Below are 20564 nucleotides of genomic sequence, written 5' to 3'. Positions count from 1 at the left end.
CGATCATTCCGCTAAGTTAGTACATTAAATCTGTTATACATTCTGCTAAATTAAATATGCAATACCTATATTAGAGTACATCTTTAATAAAAGTAGCGTTCATTTTTTCTTTTTATCTATTCTCGCAATTATTATATTATTATTAAGTATCTATCGTAACATAGTTTACTATTTACATATACATATATCGTTCAACTATCTATAAAGTGCTTTCGCGTTGTTTGTTAACTGCTTGTACGCATTTTGCCATAGTTTGCGAGGCACGAGATATCACGTCTGTCATAAAAAAATGATCCAACGTCTTTTGCTTCACCTCCAAAGGACTCGAAGACAAGGAACCAGACGTTTCCTAAAACAAAACGAATGAGAGTGAAAAATATAAAACGGTTGTTCAAATCAGCATCATATAGTTAATTCACTAAATGGATAAACATTTATTACTTTCGCTAATTCCAATGCCTGGATAAAATAATTGGCCGGTTCTATGTTACCGTATCTGATCAAATGCGGTGCGATCTCTTCTAGTCTAGATCTGATTTCCGTCAAATTTTCATAAGGCAAACAAACTCCACAAATCTATAAAAATATCATTAGAGATTAGGAGAGAGAGAGAGAGAGAGAGAGAGAGAGAGAGAGAGAATTATCTGGTTTTTATGTTATATTTAAAGAGGTGTTAACTTAATTACCTCGGAGAGGGCCCGTATGATCTTCCAATCTGGCCGTGCCATACCCGGTGGTGTAATCGCAGCACAAGTTTGCTGCGCACGACCTTCTGTGTTTACATATGTTCCAACTTTCTCGGTATACGCAGCTCCGGGAAGTATAATATCCGCAATCGATGCTCCCTCGTCACCGTGACTACCTAATTATTACATAAAGACAAATTATCCGACGTGTTACGACGTGCTCAAAAGATTAGTGCTCAAATTATTTTTTCAATTATTTCTATCAACCTATATATATAATACAACTGTTTGGGAACTCTTCCTTCTTGATATTCGCATCGTCGGCTCCCAACAAAAAAAGAACTTTTGGTTGCTGTTCTTTAATTTCTTCGACGGACGATAAATAACCGAGATCCAAAGCTGCTACTTGCGATGCATTTGTGTGAAGAATGTTTAATACTTTCCACTCTGCATCAGGGGCCTAATTAGGAAAAGACGGTAAATTTCTGATTCTAATCAGAAATATCTGATAATTAATAATAATTATAATATATAATTCCCTTACCATTGAACTTTTCCCCAAAGACTGTGCCAACAATTGCGTTTCGGATAAAATTTTTCCACCGTCTCTTCTAGTCAATTGTTCGATACCCAAAATAATTAGGGGCTTTTTAGCAGATTTCAGAGCATTTGAAAACGGATGAGTGCCATTTCTTAATTGTGTTATCGTTTCCGGAGACTGACCTAAATGCTAATAATTTATTCAAACAAATCAAGTCATATACGCAGATGTTAATGTTTAATTATTTCTTTATTAATTCTTATCGCTCTTACCTCGTAATCATAAGTTAAATCTACATTTGGTCCGATTAAACCAATCGTCTGTTCACCGTGGATGTATCCTTTCCTTAAACGGGTATTGACCAATGGTGCTTCATACCTCGGATTAGTACCGATCAATAGAACAACATCAGCCTCTTCTACCGCAGCGATTGTGTTGTTTAATAGATAATTGCTCCTTATGTCGATACCCGCGGCATGTTTCGGAAAGGGTTGTTCAGTTGCAAGACTTTCACCTCCAAGTCTGTTCACTAGATCTTTCATCGCTACGAGAGCCTCGGCGTCAGCCAACTTTCCAGCAATCGCAGCACATTTATTCGGAGGAGCTCCGTTTTGAATCGCTCGTGTACCTAACAAAAAGCCAATTATTTTATACGGTTAAATATTTTCGTTTACAAATATACCACATACTCGCTACGAGAGCATCTTCCCATTCAACGGCTTCCAATTTTCCATTTACTTTGATCATTGGAGTTATAAGCCTTTGACGCTTCAGTCCATCGTAAGAGAAACGTGCTTTATCCGACAGCCATTCCTCGTTTATTTCCTGTATAGCGGTGAATCATTTAGAGCAACTAATGCATTTAAATGGTTTGGTTACTCCATTAGCAATACCTCGTTCACTCTTGGCAAAATTCTCAGAACTTCACCGGTTCTATGCGATATCACGATATTACTGCCAACAGCATCGAGGACATCGATGCTGTCCGTACGACGCGTTTCCCACGGACGAGCAACGAAAGCGTATGGTTTACTTGTTAGCGCTCCAACAGGGCACAGGTCAATAATATTGCCAGACAGCTCGGATAGAAACATTTTCTCTACATACGTTCCTACCTGTATCGAATGTAAATCGATTAATTTATTGAAAAGTAAGTCTAATTTCGAAGTAAGCTGAATTCGTCGACTACCTGCATATCATTTCCACGACCCGTAGTCCCCAGATCATCGATACCAGCTACTTCTGACGCGAAACGAATGCATCTTGTACAATGGATGCAACGTGTCATAACTGTTTTGATCAGAGGGCCGATATCTTTATCTTCCACCGCTCTTTTACCGCTGTAATTAATATCGACGAATCTGCTTCGATCGCTACCAAACGCCATACTCTGATCCTGTAAATCGCACTCTCCGCCCTGATCGCAGATAGGACAATCCAAAGGATGATTTACCAATAAAAATTCCATAACACCTTCGCGTGCTTTACGAGTTAGATCTGAATTAGTTTTCACTCTCCATCCTTTCATTACAGGCATAGCACAAGCTGCGACAGGCTAAATATTTGCACGACTATTATATATATAATATCGTAACGTATACCTTTTCTATAATCTAAAATAGAAGAAATACCTTGACTTGCTTCTCAATTTCTACAAGACACATTCTACAATTTCCTGCCACGGCCAGACGTTCGTGGTAACAGAATCTAGGAATTTCTACTCCTACTTTGGCAGCTGCCTAAACGTATATATACAATTATTATTTACACAAAGAACTATTTTACAAGATACGTACAATAATTATGTTAATCCGATCGAATCTGTATTTATGAAATAACGTTACCTGTAGGACGGTGGTTCCTGGTGGAACCTGGACCGGTATGTCATCTATGAATACTTCTACCAAGTCTTGTTGAAATTTCGATGATGTATGAAATCCCATGGTAGAGAGTCTACCATTCTGTAGTCTCGCGGACAACCTTATCACAGGAAGCCTCAACATTTTCATTCGCTCACCCCGTTACGCGTCGATGTTACGCTGTTATGTAAGAAAATCTATCAGAATTTCAAACTTTCTCCCAACGAATACGATAACCTAATTTAACGTTTAATCGACAAAACCAATTCGACAAAGATTCGAGATATTATATGATCGCGATATTATACAAAACCGTCTATTCTTGTTCTAAACGCTCGAACAAATTTACTTAATCGTTTATTTAGTTTTTAGACGAACAGTTACCAGATTTCTCCTGATTCTGGTCGTTCGAAGCCTCGGAATCGTGCAATACGCGAACAATCGACACAAGATTGATCGAAAATAAATTTGTCACGCGCGCATATCGATTTACTCTCTCTCTCTCTCTCTCTCTCTCTCTCTCTCTCTCTCTCTCTCTCTCTCTCTCTAGCAAGATGGTGTATGCACACAGCTGTCTGGTACGGTTCATTTTTGAACACATTGTTCGCGACATCTGTAAAAATAATTAACTTTCTATAAATAATTCTTCGATTACGCAAGGTTAAAGAACTTTACTGCAATTTAGTATATGTCGCGACAAAAAAATTTAATTTTACCAATTAAAAATATCTCTTATACTTATTAATTATATTTAATTACTTTGAAAAGAAAAAAAGTTGAGAACTTCTATCCGATTCGCAGATCGAGATTACTTTCAAATAAGTAATAATTCGTCGGGTAAAGGTGTTGACGGATACCCGAGAACTTTGTATTCTATATTTCCCGCCTTAGAGGAAACAGAGTGGCGCCATCTCTGTGAGAAGTGGTGAAACTGCTCGCTCAGCGATACCAGCGCCATCTCTCGAAGGAGAGAAGCTCAGACTAGTCGGTAATTAGTTTCAACACTTTTCACTTTTTTACCTCTACAGCGAGAAATCTGAAAATGTAAATCTATTTTAGAATAATAATTGGCAGGCGGTATCAGGTGCATTTAAATACGTGTAATCCCGTGGTTTTGTCAAGTATCATGTAGATGAAAATTGGATGCATGGAAGAAAAACAGATGGCGCTTGAAACTCTTACAGCTACAGGCAACATCATAAAAGAAGTATGGTTAAAAGAGATTAAATTCGAAATCAACAGAGTTTGAAGCTTGATATTTGTATTTCTATACCGGATGATGTATAATAAACAAGTAGAGAATCCTTCAGCCAGTAAAGCGAATAAGTTGAACCGAGGCGTTCGCGAGAAAAGAAAAATGAAAACAGAGAAATCTGTAAGAACGGTAAGAGGAAGGAAACGCGAGAACGTTGAGCATCGGAAGAAAATAAGGAAAGATGAATTGGTTAAACAAGCTAATTTGGAAGACGAGAGAATAATTAAAAAATTAGAAAAGCAACTGAAATTGAACAAAAGGAAAAAACCATCAATTCCCAAGTCTTTTGTCGCCGATGGTTTGGATTGTATCCTTTCAAAATTTATGTTACATTATACATATATGTGTATTATTAACATATGTGAATTTCTTTGACACGCCTATGGGTAGATTTGTTAAATTTCTGTTTAGAGAAAGACGAGGGACGTAGAACGGAACTGGAAAAGTTGGATCGACTTGAAAATTTGTTGGGCGCGATAGAAGCGAACGAAGCTCCCGACACTGATAAATTGTACGATACGCGTCAAAGCGGAGGCGAATTTAGTAAAGACGACGATGCGGAGAAAATTTCGCTGACAGAAACATCTAAAAGTACTTTCGATGGGATAGATGTAGCAAGGTCTAAAATAAATTGCGAAGATATCTATGGAAGGAAACGAGATAACCAGGGTAATATTATATGCGATGGTAACGCGCGACGAGCAAATACTGTAGATAATATTAACCCGAACGATGAAAACTTGCGTTTATTAAAAAGGCAAATAAAAGGTTGCTTAAATAGAGTCACGGAGCATAATATGCACAGTATAGCGAATCAGGTAATTATAATTGTGTAAACTTAGTTAAATGCATAAATACACGCTTATTTGTTTCTGATATATTTTTATATCATTCAGATAGAAGAGATGTACATGAGAAACAGTCGTAATAATATGAACTGTATATTATCAGAATTAACGCTTGAAAGTTTAGCGTCGCGTGTAATTACACCAGCTCGTCTTATCTCCGAGCATATGATGTTAATTGCAATTTTACATTCCAATATCGGTATCGAAGTAGGTGCAAATTTTCTGGAGAGGCTTGTTAAAAAATTGATCAAGATAATAGAAGATTCACCGGATGTGGAGAATAAAGAGTTGGATAACGTGATTCTGATGATTTCGTATCTTTACAATTTTAAGGTATTATCATGATAAAACGGCTTTCTCGGTTCTACCAACTGGTATTATGGTGGTATTTTACCAAATACCTTTTCTTAGGTATTTGGGCATAAGCTTCTCTATCAGATACTTGACAAACTTGTGATGAAATTTACCGAAAAAGAAATCGAATTGATTTTACTTATTTTAAAAACGGTTGGATTTTCATTGAGGAAAGATGATCCGCACGCGCTGAGGGTATTTATCCAAAATCTACAAGAGAAAGCGAATCGTGAAGACGGCAAAAAGTAGGTCCTCTTTCTCGTTCTTACAAAGCGTAAATAATATATATAGAGTGAGAGCGATTGGGAATTAATCCAAGAGTTCTACGCTGTTCGCATACAGCTCAAGAGTTAGGTTCATGTTGGAAGTTTTACTGGCAATAAAAAATAATAATATCAATAAAATACCTCAATACGATCCTTCTCATGTAGAGCGTTTGAAAAAAGTTATGAAAAGTATCATAAGAGAAGGCAATACGGTAACAAGATTCAACGTGTCTTTGGAGGATTTATTATACGGTAGATAATATAATTGAAACAATAGTAATAATAATTTATTCGTTCATCGATTGATTGATGACTTGTTGTTTGTTTTCATGAACCATTTTTCATGGTAGCCGATGAAAATGGCAAATGGTGGATCGTAGGATCGGCTTGGTCTCGATCGGTCGATACGAATATTAACACTGATCCGAAGCATAATCTTAACTTTGGTAAAAAAATTCTGGAATTGGCACAGAAGCAGAGAATGAACACAGATACGAGGAAAAATATTTTCTGCATTCTTATGACAGCCGAAGACTATTTGGATGCATTTGAAAAGCTTCATCGTCTTGACTTGAAAGATAAACAAGAAGGAGAAATCGTACACGTTTTAATGCATTGTTGCTTGCAAGAAAATAAGTTTAATCCTTTTTATGCTATATTGGCGAAAAAATTTTGTGAATATAATAGGAAATATCAGGTATTCGTTTGATATATCATATTATACAGCAAAATGTTATAATAAGTAAAAAGAGAATACGGAAAAGATCGGTCAAAAGAGAATGAGATACCTTAGCAGAAACAAATATTCGCATAACTTTTGTTGTCTTGAAATGTTTGATCAATCTTTTTCGCATGTTAATGCAAATAAATGAAAGAAATGTTTTCTCATGACAATTCAGCTGATAATACAATATGCCACTTGGGACAAACTGAAAACACTGGAGTCGTATAGAAGCAAACAATTAAATAATTTTGCACAATTATTGACACATTTGTTTATTGAAAAATGCCTAGCTATATCAATATTGAAAGTGAGCATATACTTGTTTGTTCGTTTTACAGTTGTTAAAAACTGTTAACCACCACAAATTGCTATTCCGTTACAGGTTATTCAGTTTACCGAATTGGAGAAGCACACCATGCAGTTTCTTAGAAAAATTTTATTGGGAATTCTAGGGCACAAAAATGAACTGGCTTGTATACAAGTATTTGAAAGAATTTCTGTTTCTCCCCAGTTGCAGACTTTTCGAGAGAGTCTTCATTTATTCATAAATTGTTTTTTGGTAAAAAATGTAGATTCGTCTAGTATACTGGACAAACATGGTACTACGTTAAGGAAGAGGGCAGAGTTGGTAGATAAAATATTAATTTCCAATGGATCTAAAGTTGTGTTTTAGATTGAATAAATTGACAAAAGGTATAGGTAGTAATAACGATTGTTTTAGTTACATTTTAAATAAAATTGATACTAAATATTTTTTGTTGTGGTTTATTGAAGAGTATGTATATATCGTGTTCTGTCTGCATACATATACGTGTGGTGGTTGCAGTTGAATGTTTCCAAGTCTCTTGTTGTGTCATTTACTAATCATTAGTTTGCATACGCTTGCATGCAGCGCATGTAAGTATCCTCGTATTTCGAATTTAGAAATCCAGTGCATCCGTATCCACCTAATCGATGAATGCGAATAAAATCGTCGCAATTGACGTTACCGTCACCGTTACAGTCCTACGAAAAAGCACACTTAAGAACTGAAAAGAAGTTTCGTACAGTCGTGCTAAAATAGGAACGAATAGGAACGAATCACGCTAGGAGGAGTTGGATAACTCGTGCTCTGTGCGCGGTACTTCTTTCTCGAATGTTTCTCGAATATTTCCAGCGGACATTAATACGTTTACTCGTAAAAATGTTGAACGAGTTAGTTAGTAACCGAAACGATTCGCGCCAATCACGGTCCCGGATATAACTAAATAAGCGGTTCGTAACTAACGGTTCGTCGAAAGAACGACAGAAAGCATATTAGGTGTGCGTTGGTAGAGTAATTAGTTACCTGAGAAAATTTCGTCATATACCCTTCTACCGTACGGCCTGCACAGTATGGATCGTTCACGCATCGGGCGTACGCTGTACGAAGTAAAGTCAAAATCAGTTTATTTCATATGTGACTATTGAATGATACTAACCATTCTCGTTTGCACTCGACTGACCATCGAGTGTCGGTTTGCCGGCATCGGCCCAATAATTCCATGTTATACGAAATGGTCCGCAAACAGACTCATCGCAACCGAGCGTAACGTTACATCCGGAAGCAGCTTCGCATATGCATCCAAGGCAAACTCTTGATACCGTTTCCGCTCCCACTATCGATATCTGTTGTTCTATATTATAAATACACGTAGTTGCATAGTTTAGTTTAGTAAAATAAATGTGAAATTATATATACGTTCGGGACTAATAATTAATATAATAATAGTAATTAATATTAATGTACATTCAAAGGAATCCACTTTTTTAACATAACACCAATTCGTTTAATAAACATTTAATAAACGTATAATAGCAATAACATCTATCGCGCGAATAGCATCATCGACGAGGAACTAATGATTATCGAAGGCTTGATTATCTCGATTATTAATCGGAACTAAAGAAACAATATTATAAATAACTTTCCTTATCGTGGAAGATTTCAATGCCAGTGTACAATCGTCGGAGAAATATTGTTTAAGCGCAAGTTAAGTGCACGCTCTGAACAAGGACCACGTTCCTTGCAGTATAAATGTAATATATACGTATACACTTTAAATGATCGGGCAATGTTAATTGTTGTGTAGTAGAAATGTATATTGTTAATCAAGGTAATGAAAATTCTTAATCAAAAACTATTCGATTATTATATATTATGATTGCGAAAATAAATGATAATCAATAAAAATGATGTTAACGACACAACTGCTCACCATAAATTAAGAATAGCGTCAATACACACGTAATAATCGAAGTGTTCGGGAAGGAGATCATCTTCGTCGTTACGAGTAGCCCTTTTCCAGTTTCTTGCTGTCGTGTTAAATATCGTAGGGATGCCGCCACGAAGTGTACAAGAATATATTCACGCGATATTCTCACTGTCTCTTTTATATACCAGAAACTTGTAGCGCGTTCTTACTCGGGTGGGGGGATTGTGGCAGAGGTCAGTGGCAAGGACTATCTCTTGAAAAAAATCACGATTGAAAAATGAAAACTTGGAGTTGAACTTGCTGCGACACTTATAAGGCATGCAGGAGAGAAAAAAATCTTATTCTAAACAGGAAAATTATATATGTATATATGAAATATGATGATGAAAAAAATAGTGAATCGTTTAAATTTACAAATTAGCAATAAAAATTATGCAGTTAGTTTCATCAAATATTAATTTCATCTAGTTCCATATAACGAATAATATAATTAGAAGGTAAAGAAATATATTGATGGTGTTTAAAAATACGTACGCGATTTAAAACGAGCAAAGTTAAAGTTAGATAAAAAATAAATATACGTTAGAACATTATTGTTTTAACGGTACATTGCAATTATCCTTGATGTCCTTTCGTCCATCTTCTTTGTCTCTTATCTTATGATCTCTTTTCCGTGTGACTTGTGCGTGTAATATTATTATCCACGAAACAGAAACTGTACTAAAACCGGATTTTGAGTCTATATATATATACGCTCAAAATCCGGTTTTAGTACAGTTTAGTATCATTAGATTACATATATGTATTTTATATGTAGATACATATAGTTAATATAAATTTATGCTTAAACTAGAAATATATAATTACTAAGCGTAAACAATTATTAAAGTTAACTGCGGCAAGTGAAAAATTGTCGGTATAATGTTGCACAAATCTATGTATGTTTGTACTTCATATAATCAACATATAATAACATAAATTAAACTTTTATAATTATAGTACATATTAATATTATTATTATTATTATCACTATTATTACTATTATTACTATTATTACTATTATTACTATTATTACTATTATTACTATTATTATTAGAAATAGATATTGAAGATATCGAGGTAAATCTAGGTATTATAAGGGAAAGGACGTAGTTCTTAATTTAGTATATGAGACACGTTTTTATGACGTCATTCGTAAGAAACGGAACTGTAGTGACGTCATCTATCGCGGAGACAAAATTTTATTTTGAATCTGTTATTGGTGTACATGTAGTGGTTAAACAGCCTCGACAACGCATCGATAATAACAATAATAGATTATATTTGATAAGTAACGAGTAACAAGAATGGTAAGATTTTAATCAAAGGGATTGGTGGTGTTGCTCTGTGAAAAGTAAATAAAATAAAGTTAACTCTAAACACAGGTTTCCTTTGAATCTCAATCTGTCTTTGTTAAATTGATACTAACGATACGTTCTTTAAATTTTCAATGAAAATTATTAACACTGATTCCTGAATATGTAAAATTTATCCAAAGCATGTTATGCTATCTATTCTTTCCTCCATATATATATATATATATATATATATATATATATATATATATATATATATATATATATATTATCCTACCGTACGTCGGTAGAAACAATAATAATCATTTATTAAGTTTAAACGAAAGGTAATAGACAAAAACAGTTTCATTTATATTTTATTGAACGATTCGATATCGACAGATTGTACATATTGATTGAAACTTTCAATCTGTTCTATCAACAAGTCTACGGATACCTTGTCATCTTCTATGACGCACATTATCCTGAACTTATGAATGCCGTAACCCACTGCTACTAGTTTAGCTGGAAACATAATGGCAAGATTAAAATTTAGTAAAGGCTAAAAAGAAAAGAAAAGAAAAGAAAAGAAAAACGTACAAGCTCCCCAAACTAGTCCATCCATTTGAATAGATCTGACAGCATCTTCCATGGCTTTCATGTCAGTCTCGTCGTCCCATGGTTTAACGTCCAACACGACGCTCGATTTGGCGATCAGTGCTGGCTTTTTAGATTTTTTCTCGGCGTACGCCTTTAATCTTTCTTCCTTGAGTCTGGCAGCCTCCGCATCCTCCTCTTCGTCAGATTCGAATAGGTCCACATCTTTATCGTCGTCCTCTTCGTTCTTGGTCGTCGCCGTGAAATTAATAGAATTATCGTCATTTAAGACGGTAGGTGCTTTCTTTTCCCCCGGAAGTGTCGTTAAATCATACGTTTTTATATGATTATACCATCTTAAGACATGAGGATTCGAAGAGGTCGGAGTTTTTCCTAAAGCTTCTAGAACAGCTACATCCGCTTGACTCGGTTGCCACCTTTGAATTGGAATTATATTTAACATTTAATAATATCGTTTATCGTAGATGCGTACGCATCGAACATGCGGTGAAACGAATCGGTAGGTTAAGAGAAGCATTTCGAGAAGTAAACAAATTCTCGTTCAACGTACGAAGAAAGGAAAAGTAGTGTGTAAGGAAAAAAGCGGAACGCTTAACGTGCACTTAAAAACGTGGATAGGTAACAGAAAAGTTGAACAGAAAAATAATGGTACACAAAATTCATATACCCATCGATATAACTCCGATCTGCTAAATACAAATTTAAATCTTTCACACCCTTATCAGTTTTAAGATCACCAATAGCCATTGCGAAAAATTAAGTAAAAAGAGGACCAGCTCTCTCTTTTCTCTCTTCTCTCTTTCTTCTGTTAAACCTTTCTTCGGTAAAACACCGTGCGACTAGAGAATCCTATACCTTTATCTGGTCAACCGGAAGGGGAAGCGGTATATTTCGCTCGGCCTGGTGACGTCATTCCGGTCTCTGTGTATCCAGCATAAACGAAAGCGTCGATTTTCCCATTGGTTGGTTTCCATTGACAAATTCTTCTACGAAGTTATGCATCTAGGTTTGTTTCTATTCAACGGACGACGACGACGACGACGACGACGACTGCGACTACTGCGACTACTGCGACTACTACTACTACCACACCACTTCCCTCGAGGTTGTTTTGTATCTATCGTTTTCTCGTTGAAATTTTCAAGATCGTTCGATTTTTAATTGATTCCAAACTCCATTTCGAAACAACTTTATTTTAAATGTTTTACGATTTAGTACGTACAGCAAGATGATAATGCTGATGAAAGTGTCGCAAAATTTCTTGACAGTTGCTGTTACTAAAAGGTACTTTTCAATCTTATTAAATGATACTTTTCGATCTTATGCTATCTTCTTTATTACAGCGTTGCGACGCAACACTTCTCTAGGAAATGTAATTTTTCCACGAAAAAGCTATCGAATAGGAAAATAACACGAAATTCAATTGTTACACCGTTTCCTCCGTTAACCGAGCCAATTCCGAATTTACCAAAACCGATCTATGCCACTGCTAAAGACGAACATCATGTAACCAAAGTTTCGGTCCTGTCAAACGGGTTGAAAGTAGCATCTGAAAATCGATTCGGTCAATTTTGCACGATCGGTGGTAAGTAATTAATAGTATCGTTTCTTTCGTCTCTTAAATGCCTATTCATACGTTGCGTTCAAATGTTTTACAGTATTGCTCGATTCTGGTCCACGGTATGAAATCGCGTATCCCAGTGGTATTTCGCATTTCCTAGAAAAATTGGCATTCGGTGTAAGCATTTGGTTCCACTAGAAAATAGGATTACTCTATTCGATGAGTTACAAAAGAAAATTCGCCAATTTACTCTTACAGTCTACCAAAGCGTACAAGAATAAAGACCAAATAATGCTCGCGTTGGAAAAACACGGAGGAATATGCGATTGTCAGGCATCCAGGGACACGTTTGTTTACGCAGCATCGGCGGAACGTCACGGATTGGATACCGTTGTTCAAATTTTAGGTGATATCGTTTTAAGACCACAAATAACGGAGGAGGAGGTAAAACATTGCTACGGAATATGGTTTTCCGCGTAAAGGTATGTAAAATATAGGTACGTAAATTTCTAGGTAAATGCAGCGAGACAAATGATTCAATTCGAGTTGGAATCGTTGCTTACAAGGCCAGAGCAGGAGCCGATACTTATGGATATGATTCATGCGGTAAGTAAAAGGCAACTGAAATGAACGAAATCCGAAGAATCGATAATTTATAAGGAAATTCACTCCTTAGGCTGCGTATAGAAATAATACTCTTGGACTTCCAAAGATTTGTCCGAAAGAAAACATTGACCGTATAGATAGAAAAATATTATTAGAGTATTTAAAACACCATTACACACCGCATAGGATGGTAGTAGCCGGAGTTGGTATAGAACACGAGGATCTCATTTTGGCGGTTCAAAAGTAATTATGACTAATGAACTGTTAAGTATTCATTCTATATCTATGAATGCTATCTATGAACTAGAGAAAGCAAGGAATTTTCACAAAAGTCAAGAAAAATTTGTAAATTCTAATTTATACAATTTTTTTCAATTTAACACAGTTTAATAATCAGGTTTTCTATCGATATCTAGATGATATTGAAATGTCAATTAAATGGCCTTATTACGATTGTAGACATTTCGTGGAAGAGAAATCTGTTTGGGAAGAGGACGAGAAACGAGAAAAGGGGAACAATTCTGTGGCAATAGGAAACTTTTTAAATACAGTTGACGGTTCAATTGCCCAGTATACTGGCGGTTACATATTAGTAGATATCATATATTAGTAGATATTTAAATTAAACGTTAACGACAACAGTACTATTATTTTTGATAACTTGAAATTATACAATTATTCAGGAAGAATGTAATGTACCTGTATATGCAGGACCGAGTGGTTTACCGGAATTGTCGCATGTAGTAATAGGCTTGGAGGGATGCTCTCATCAAGATCCAGATTTCGTACCGATGTGCGTTTTAAACATGATGATGGGTGGTGGTAATAGTTTCAGTGCTGGAGGTCCAGGGAAAGGAATGTATACTCGTTTATACACAAACGTCCTAAATAGGTAATATTGTTATTTGAAAACAACTAGTTGAAGAAGAAGAAATAGGCGAAATAATTGTTTTTCAGATATCATTGGTTGTACAGTGCAACTGCGTACAATCATGCATACGCCGATACAGGTCTTTTTTATATTCATGCATCTTGTACACCGTCTCATGTCAGGGATATGGTTGAAGTAATCGTTCATGAGATGGTTACTATGGCTAATAACATTACGGATAGCGAGTTGGCGGTGCGATTTCATATTTCTTATTTTTATACATCTAATACTTTTGTATCTAATTTTTTCTTTTCTAATCTCGTTGGTTTTCGTTATTCTTTATAATAACACAGAGAGCAAAAAAGCAATTGCAGTCCATGTTACTTATGAATCTGGAACAAAGACCTGTTGTATTTGAAGATATCGGGAGACAAGTTTTAGCTACTGGTGGTAGAAAACGACCGGAATACTTTATACAGGCAATTGGTACGTTCAATATTACTTATAAATTTTATACTAATTTGCTATACTCCACTACTACTACTACTATGACAGAAGAAAGATAACAATTGCTGTATTTGTATCATTTATACTGAATCAGATGGGATAACAAAAGACCACATAAGAAGCGTGGCGCGGCGTTTACTTAAATCACCACCTAGTATAGCAGCACGAGGAGAAGTAAGAAGTGTACCTTCGATCGGGGACATTCAAGCTGGATTAATAGACGAACAAGGCAGATTGCCTGGTTCTCGTAGTAGATTGTCGCTTTTTCGTTAATTTTAATACGAATACTAATATCGAAATTCATACACACGTTCATTGCTTGAAATTGTTAAAAGAAAAAAAAAGTCAAGTCGTATAAACTACTGTACAAATTGTTGACTTTATCTTGAAATGAAAATATTCTATTTTAAATACCATGTATAACGAAAAGGAATTTAGTAATTTATTTATAATCTTAACATTCGAATGCGTTCTGAAACGAAAGTTTAAACCTTTCACCCATTAGGTACGTAAGGCACATGTGAATATAACGTGCGAGTACAAATTATAAAATCGAGCATTGTATTAATTGCATTGCACGTTAGGACGCGTGAGTAATGTTTAAGAAATGTACTAATAGGAAAAACAAATACAAGTGTTAGGCAAGTTATATTTATTTGTGTGACCACTAAACACGAATATGATGGATTGTAACGTATTTACGATATATTTGTAACACTTTTTACGTTATATTCGTTGTTGGTACATGTAACAGAGAGAAAAAAAAAAGATAATAATAATAATAATAAAAGACAATTTAAAGTACATTATTTATTTCGGTAGCAAACTTTGCCTCAGCAGCGTATATTTGCATATAGTGACGCTATGCATACGTGTACACATTGTTTCAGAATTGTAACAATAAAATTAAGCTTCCACTTCTTCCAGTGTCTTGAGGAAGGAAGCTTTCTTCTGAGCGACACGGTTCTTTCTCTCTGATAAAGAAAGTTTTGCACGATTCCAGCGCTTTTTCACAGGTATCGGTTTTCTTGTGGCCTTTGTGTGTTCCGGATTTGTACGTATAGCCTCGTGGGCACTTTTGTAAATATCTTCGATCTAGAAACATGCATCACATATATGCATCGTACACTTTAATATAATTAACATAACGTATGTAATATAACGCAATAGAAGGATATATTATAGTGTTGTGTAACACAGGTTGATGTGAAAAATGCCACCATCTATGCATTTATCTTTCTAAACCAATGCGCTTACTATTGTCCAACCGCGACACTGCGAAGATTGTGAAATCTTGCAATAATTATAAGTTGGACGAATGTCTACCAACTTATATAGTTAAAGTTGGTAAAACATAATATATACACATGTGCTTACATTGTCAGCAGCGATACCATTTTTGATATACTGTGAAAACTGTCGTTTAAATGCTTCGTCATCTTCTTCTTCCAGCATTCGCATATAATTTGCGACGTGTTGTCCAAAGATGTGTTGCCGGTGAACATCGGCATTGAAAGATTTTGATTCGCTGTCATATCCAGGGAATCTTTTGGTGCTATTCAGCGAGAAAAGAATAGAAGTTGTTAAAGATTCTGCAGAGAAATACCAATCTCCATTACTTCTATCTATTTATTTATACATCATCAGAGACACAGTTTTTAATCTTTTTACGCCTGTGCGAAGGCAATAAGTTGTATCGTAGAACACAGATACAAATTCATGCCTTGCTATGACTCAGATGACGCGCATGTGTCACAAAATCATCATCGATGGTAAGTTAATTTTAAAATTGACGTTTGCTAAACGTTAAGAAAACAAATTGTTTCACGAAATACCTATGTGGAATGTTGAGACCGCCGTCAACAGCACCTTTCATAGCACCGAAAACTCTGGCACCGGTAGTCGTACGCATAAGACCGGTATCCAGGTAACACCTAAATGCGCCAGGACCTTCGTCCAGTTCTTCGACATTGTATTCGTCGCCTGTTACTTCTGTTGTTCCAGTATACAGAGTATCTAGGCCTAATTTTTTCAATAGCTATAGAGAAGCGTGCGGAAAGAGCATTAGTTTTAAATTCTACCTTTGGCAGCTATTATAATCGATCTTATAAAATTGTTGTTCAGGATCGTATAATAGGGAACAATTAACGTCTCTTCAGTTATGCATCAAAGCGAGCTGAGTGTCTCATCATTTAGTAAATTAATTAAATAACAAAGTACAGAAGAACATTTATATTAGAATAATGTAAAGATACTTACTCTCCTTGCCAGAAGAAGACCCGTGCAATACGCAGAGGCATAATTTGTGAGGCCAACTTTAATTCCATACTTTGGAAGTTCGTGACTATATGCCGCGCATACGATTCGATCTCCTTCAATTCTTGAATACGCAACCTGTTTGTACGCTGATATTATTTCATAGTTTAACAAGGTAAACATTCGACTAGGTAATTTGGTCGAACTTACCTGACAAGTGATATCCTTATTCGAAAGACGTACGATTAATCTATATTTCGGAGTATTATATTTATTTTTGTCTTGAATAGTTAATCGTTTACGTGCATAATAATCAGTTTTGCCTTCGCGTCGCCTTTTGAACTTAACTTGGTAGCGTTTGAAATACTGTTTATTTTTAACAACTTTTACAAAACCCTAGAAAAATATGATCTCATTCAGGCGGATGTAACATTCGGTTCTCTAAACTTTATGTTTACTTTGTATGCGATATTCAGTGACATATGGAAATGATATTCTCATTCTTTTCTCAAAGTGAGCTAAGTAAATCATCAGTTGCGAAATTTTGATCGAAAGCACACGCACAGGCGTGCACCAATAAAAAGGGCACATATTGATATTAGAAAATTCGTATACGTATCGATAGGACAATAACAATAATAAAATAACAATTTGAGAAGAAGATTGGAAATGTTATTCCAACTGTATTATCTGACCCTGTTGAAACGCTTCTAACATTCTGTACTCGCGTATCGTGTGCGGTAAATATCGCAATTCTGTAATCGTATTTAATAACGTGCATCCATCGTTTTCACCAATATTAAATAACGTTTATAAATAATTGAAGGATTCATTAAGATAACCGTGTAAATCTTAAAAAGCCTTTACTTACCATGCTTGCGTTGAATATAATAAAAGCCCGATTCGAAGTGTCTCCTCGGAACGTTTCACGTACGGAAAGGAAGTTGCTGGTTGCGCATGTTGCGCCCTCGTTCGGCAAGTATAGCAAGTCCAATGAGAGCGAGTCGATATGTAGCGAGTCCAATGAGAAACGACGACACCAGTTGGTCCAGTCGTTTCCATTGGACAACCATTGGCCGCGACGAATAACGTTTTTTAAAATTGCTAATCATTTTTCTTTCAGCTTCGTTAGCTTCAGCAATCACCTTTTACGTGTTGCTCGTCGAGTTTTGGGGCACTTAAATTAAATAGTACAAGTTATCGATATGCAAAATCTGAGATATACTTTTGTTTATTTTATACGAGGAAATGAAACAATTTCAAAATGCAAGTTCTACAAAGGGCGACATATATTTTCCTCTTTCACGTTTTTAGTTCATGAGCGTCTTCCGTTCCCCAATCACTTAAATCCTCATCCCAGCCATTATTCTCTTCGGATGTTTCTAATCCCACTTGTGTCTTTATATCGAATACACTTTTGGATAACACTTCTGGTTGTTGCACGTGCAAGACTTGCGTTTTTTTAATCACTGGCTCCATATCTGTGAAAAAATCATACTCTTCTTTCAAAGTGTTAGACGATTTGGAATTTTTTATATCGAGTTCTGAAATGTCAGACAAAACAGCCAATTTCTTTGTAAATCTAGATTCGATCGATTTGGTTTTTTCTGTACTTTGTACCAAATCTGTAGTAATCAAAGACGAAGCTGTATTATTGGACTGAGATTGAGAAGGTTTCGTGTCTCCACCAGATTCTTGCATGTCCCAATCGGACCATGTATATTCTTCCTCAACGATCGAAGTACCAATCTCCTTTTTATCCTCGCCTCCATCCGGAGATGGTCTTTCGGGTAAATTAATTGCTTTATCGGTAATATCTGTTGGAATCGCAAATTGAACAGTGCTTGTATTTTGATCTGTTCTTTTCTTTTCTTTCAATTTATTTGGCCGGCCATCTGTAAATAATTTCCCTCTCCTACCACCGATTACAGTGGCAGCGCCTAAGATCGGAACAATATCGCTCAATGCTTTTAACGTTGCCGATACAAGATGATCGTTTGTGTCTTTAATACCAACTAGTAATTCGGGTAGTACTTGAGATTTTAATTCGCTTTCTTGGAAGGTATGAACGAATGAATTAAAGTGCAACAAAAGTACCAAACGTATCGATACATCTCGTATGCAAAACATCTGTAACAGTTTAGGTACTAAATAAACTTTAAACGTAGAAATTGTAAACAAGTTACCATTCGTACTGTTATCATTCTCTGGAAATTATATAATAATACATTGAATTTCAATATAAATTAAACATAAAACATTATTTTATTTTACAAGTTTTACTTTTTAGTTTACCTCTTGGTTTTAATATAAATGGTAAAAGTTGTTCTTGCGCCGTTGTATCTAATAACACCATTCTTGAAAGTAGCAATCGACCTAATTGTTCGGCGACAATATTTTCAGGGAATGTTCTCAATTGTGTTATTAGGGTTCTATAATATAACGAGAAACAGTTCCAAGTTTACGATTAGTATGCGTACGATGTAGTAGTTTGCTTTTGCTAAAAATATTTACCCAAAAAATATTTCCTTCTCTTGATTACTTTTTAAAGGTAATTCGTCTAAAAATGCGTATATCCTCATAAAATCATGGGTAAAAAATGGGTGTTGAAGTACATGGGAGAGTTGGCTTCTTAACGATGGATCTGGATTTTGTAGATTTTCTTTGCAAAATTGTTTAAATTCTAAAAAACTAGGTACATAATCTAAAGTGGAGCAAGAGAATCGATTAAAGAATTATTGTTTAACATTCGTTTATATATGCATACCGTTTATAGAGAATTATTTATACACGTAGCTTACCCGGATCCTTCAATTTTAATATGCTCTCAGCTAAAATTCCAAATGCGTACGCATCGATAGATGTAAAACTTGTCAAGGCGATAGCTGTATCTTCCGCGGAAGATATTGCTTTCTCGTATCTATAGTTTCTTATCTTTTTCAAATAAGAAGTTAATTCTTTAAATTTACATAAGCATTCCAGTCCGCCTAGTTTCCAATATCCTTCTGGCGTAACATAAATAGAACTTTCACAAATATTGTTGTGAGATACAAATGCTTTCTCGTGAAGAAAAACCAGTGCACGTAAAACGCTATACAATCCCATGCATATTTGTAATGTATTTTGGGTTTCTATCGATTGAATTAAAGGCTTAACTTGTTCGGTAGCGAGAAAAAACTTGCTACCCTTCGACCACGAAGAAACATATTTTAATATACACGGGTGTCTATATAACATTAGATTCTGAAATATATATACATACATATACACACGCGCGCGCGCGCGCGCGCGCATACACACGCTCACACACATATATATATATATATATGTACTAATTCATAAATTAATATTAACCTTTGCAGCTTTCTCTAGAGGTGATGGATTGCCAAAATTTGCAGTGTAATGCAAAGATGGTTCACTGACGTACACTGATATTGTTTGAGCACTGTGGCCATTCACGTGCGCTGTATGATGTGCCCAAAAATCTGTCACTTCTATAGGTTTCTCATCGATTTCCAGCCCGCTAAGGGCACTTTTTTCATTCCCCATTAATCTTGTTAATTATCAGGAGAAGCAACTTATATAGATCACGAACAATTAGCAAGAACAACAATGAACAAGTTCAAAACTACAACAACCATTTAGAATCTAATACTTGTTTTACAATTGTCTCTATTTTCGCATCGATTTTATTTCAACCATATCACTCTCTCTCTCGTAATTATTCCAGACTTAAAAAATATAGCAGTTGGTAAATGATAAGAAAGTTAATGTCAATAGCGATGCCGATATTTCCCTTTCGTATGCATTTCGTGGACTGGGTTTCATCGATTCTCCCGTCGCCGCGTGTCACATTTTTGCATCTTCAGGCCAGAGAGCTGCTAAATAGAAAACTAATTTATCGACATTTATCGAAAAATAATTAGTTTCAGCACCTTTCGCAGAGATGGCGCCAGTAATTGTCGATAATTGCGCGCGAGCAGTTTCGACAGCTGTCTCGCTCTTTCTTGTAGAATATAATTAGAGAAAAGGAAGTAAAGAATT

At 35.5% G+C, this 20564-nt stretch overlaps 7 protein-coding genes across 8 annotated transcripts; 2 read left to right on the top strand and 5 right to left on the bottom strand.

Annotated features, from left to right (window-relative positions):
- Positions 1-127: 127 nt before the first annotated feature.
- Nd-75 (NADH dehydrogenase (ubiquinone) 75 kDa subunit) lies at positions 128-3266 on the bottom strand. Its single transcript, XM_076899713.1, has 11 exons — positions 3072-3266; positions 2859-2966; positions 2417-2782; positions 2121-2342; positions 1917-2052; positions 1500-1855; positions 1231-1416; positions 954-1146; positions 687-862; positions 442-576; positions 128-349 (listed from the first exon to the last, which is right to left on the bottom strand). The coding sequence occupies exons 1-11, from the start codon at positions 3234-3236 to the stop codon at positions 200-202; spliced, it is 2193 nt and encodes a 730-aa protein (XP_076755828.1). The 5' UTR covers positions 3237-3266; the 3' UTR covers positions 128-199.
- A 1065-nt stretch (positions 3267-4331) lies between these two features.
- LOC143426330 (nucleolar MIF4G domain-containing protein 1 homolog) lies at positions 4332-7212 on the top strand. Its single transcript, XM_076899711.1, has 8 exons — positions 4332-4648; positions 4732-5159; positions 5238-5522; positions 5601-5788; positions 5886-6061; positions 6160-6506; positions 6709-6840; positions 6916-7212. The coding sequence occupies exons 1-8, from the start codon at positions 4363-4365 to the stop codon at positions 7204-7206; spliced, it is 2133 nt and encodes a 710-aa protein (XP_076755826.1). The 5' UTR covers positions 4332-4362; the 3' UTR covers positions 7207-7212.
- Positions 7213-7342: 130 nt separating this feature from the next.
- Positions 7343-8918, bottom strand: LOC143425845 (invertebrate-type lysozyme). The gene is made up of 4 exons (XM_076898889.1): positions 8771-8918; positions 7994-8188; positions 7861-7934; positions 7343-7538 (listed from the first exon to the last, which is right to left on the bottom strand). The coding sequence occupies exons 1-4, from the start codon at positions 8829-8831 to the stop codon at positions 7401-7403; spliced, it is 468 nt and encodes a 155-aa protein (XP_076755004.1). The 5' UTR covers positions 8832-8918; the 3' UTR covers positions 7343-7400.
- Positions 8919-10461: 1543 nt separating this feature from the next.
- On the bottom strand, positions 10462-11554 carry Eef1beta (elongation factor 1-beta). Its single transcript, XM_076899177.1, has 3 exons — positions 11387-11554; positions 10702-11135; positions 10462-10626 (listed from the first exon to the last, which is right to left on the bottom strand). Exons 1-3 carry the CDS (start codon positions 11464-11466, stop codon positions 10472-10474), a joined length of 669 nt encoding a protein of 222 aa, XP_076755292.1. The 5' UTR covers positions 11467-11554; the 3' UTR covers positions 10462-10471.
- A 298-nt stretch (positions 11555-11852) lies between these two features.
- LOC143425777 (mitochondrial-processing peptidase subunit alpha) lies at positions 11853-14607 on the top strand. Its single transcript, XM_076898770.1, has 11 exons — positions 11853-12003; positions 12063-12304; positions 12378-12457; positions 12539-12724; positions 12794-12886; positions 12957-13129; positions 13346-13478; positions 13570-13778; positions 13844-14009; positions 14111-14243; positions 14359-14607. Exons 1-11 carry the CDS (start codon positions 11948-11950, stop codon positions 14535-14537), a joined length of 1650 nt encoding a protein of 549 aa, XP_076754885.1. The 5' UTR covers positions 11853-11947; the 3' UTR covers positions 14538-14607.
- Positions 14608-15122: 515 nt separating this feature from the next.
- On the bottom strand, positions 15123-17488 carry Rpl5 (ribosomal protein L5). The gene is made up of 6 exons (XM_076898771.1): positions 17392-17488; positions 16731-16916; positions 16524-16658; positions 16100-16302; positions 15642-15819; positions 15123-15359 (listed from the first exon to the last, which is right to left on the bottom strand). The coding sequence occupies exons 1-6, from the start codon at positions 17392-17394 to the stop codon at positions 15171-15173; spliced, it is 894 nt and encodes a 297-aa protein (XP_076754886.1). The 5' UTR covers positions 17395-17488; the 3' UTR covers positions 15123-15170.
- Positions 17489-17781: 293 nt separating this feature from the next.
- On the bottom strand, positions 17782-20168 carry LOC143426048 (protein-associating with the carboxyl-terminal domain of ezrin). 2 transcript variants are annotated; one of them, XM_076899161.1, is made up of 5 exons: positions 19875-20168; positions 19322-19763; positions 19035-19224; positions 18816-18952; positions 17782-18727 (listed from the first exon to the last, which is right to left on the bottom strand). In XM_076899161.1, exons 1-5 carry the CDS (start codon positions 20067-20069, stop codon positions 17823-17825), a joined length of 1869 nt encoding a protein of 622 aa, XP_076755276.1. In that variant the 5' UTR covers positions 20070-20168; the 3' UTR covers positions 17782-17822. The 2 variants fall into 2 exon arrangements, with proteins under 2 accessions (XP_076755276.1, XP_076755277.1); XM_076899162.1 differs by having other exon boundaries at positions 19322-19706.
- Between the last annotated feature and the right edge of the window lie 396 nt (positions 20169-20564).

The sequence above is a fragment of the Xylocopa sonorina genome, chromosome 8 (assembly GCF_050948175.1).
Source record: "Xylocopa sonorina isolate GNS202 chromosome 8, iyXylSono1_principal, whole genome shotgun sequence".
NCBI classification, from domain to species: domain Eukaryota; kingdom Metazoa; phylum Arthropoda; class Insecta; order Hymenoptera; family Apidae; genus Xylocopa; species Xylocopa sonorina.
Note: the sequence above shows the minus strand (reverse complement) of the source record. Positions and strands in the feature narration are given on the sequence as shown.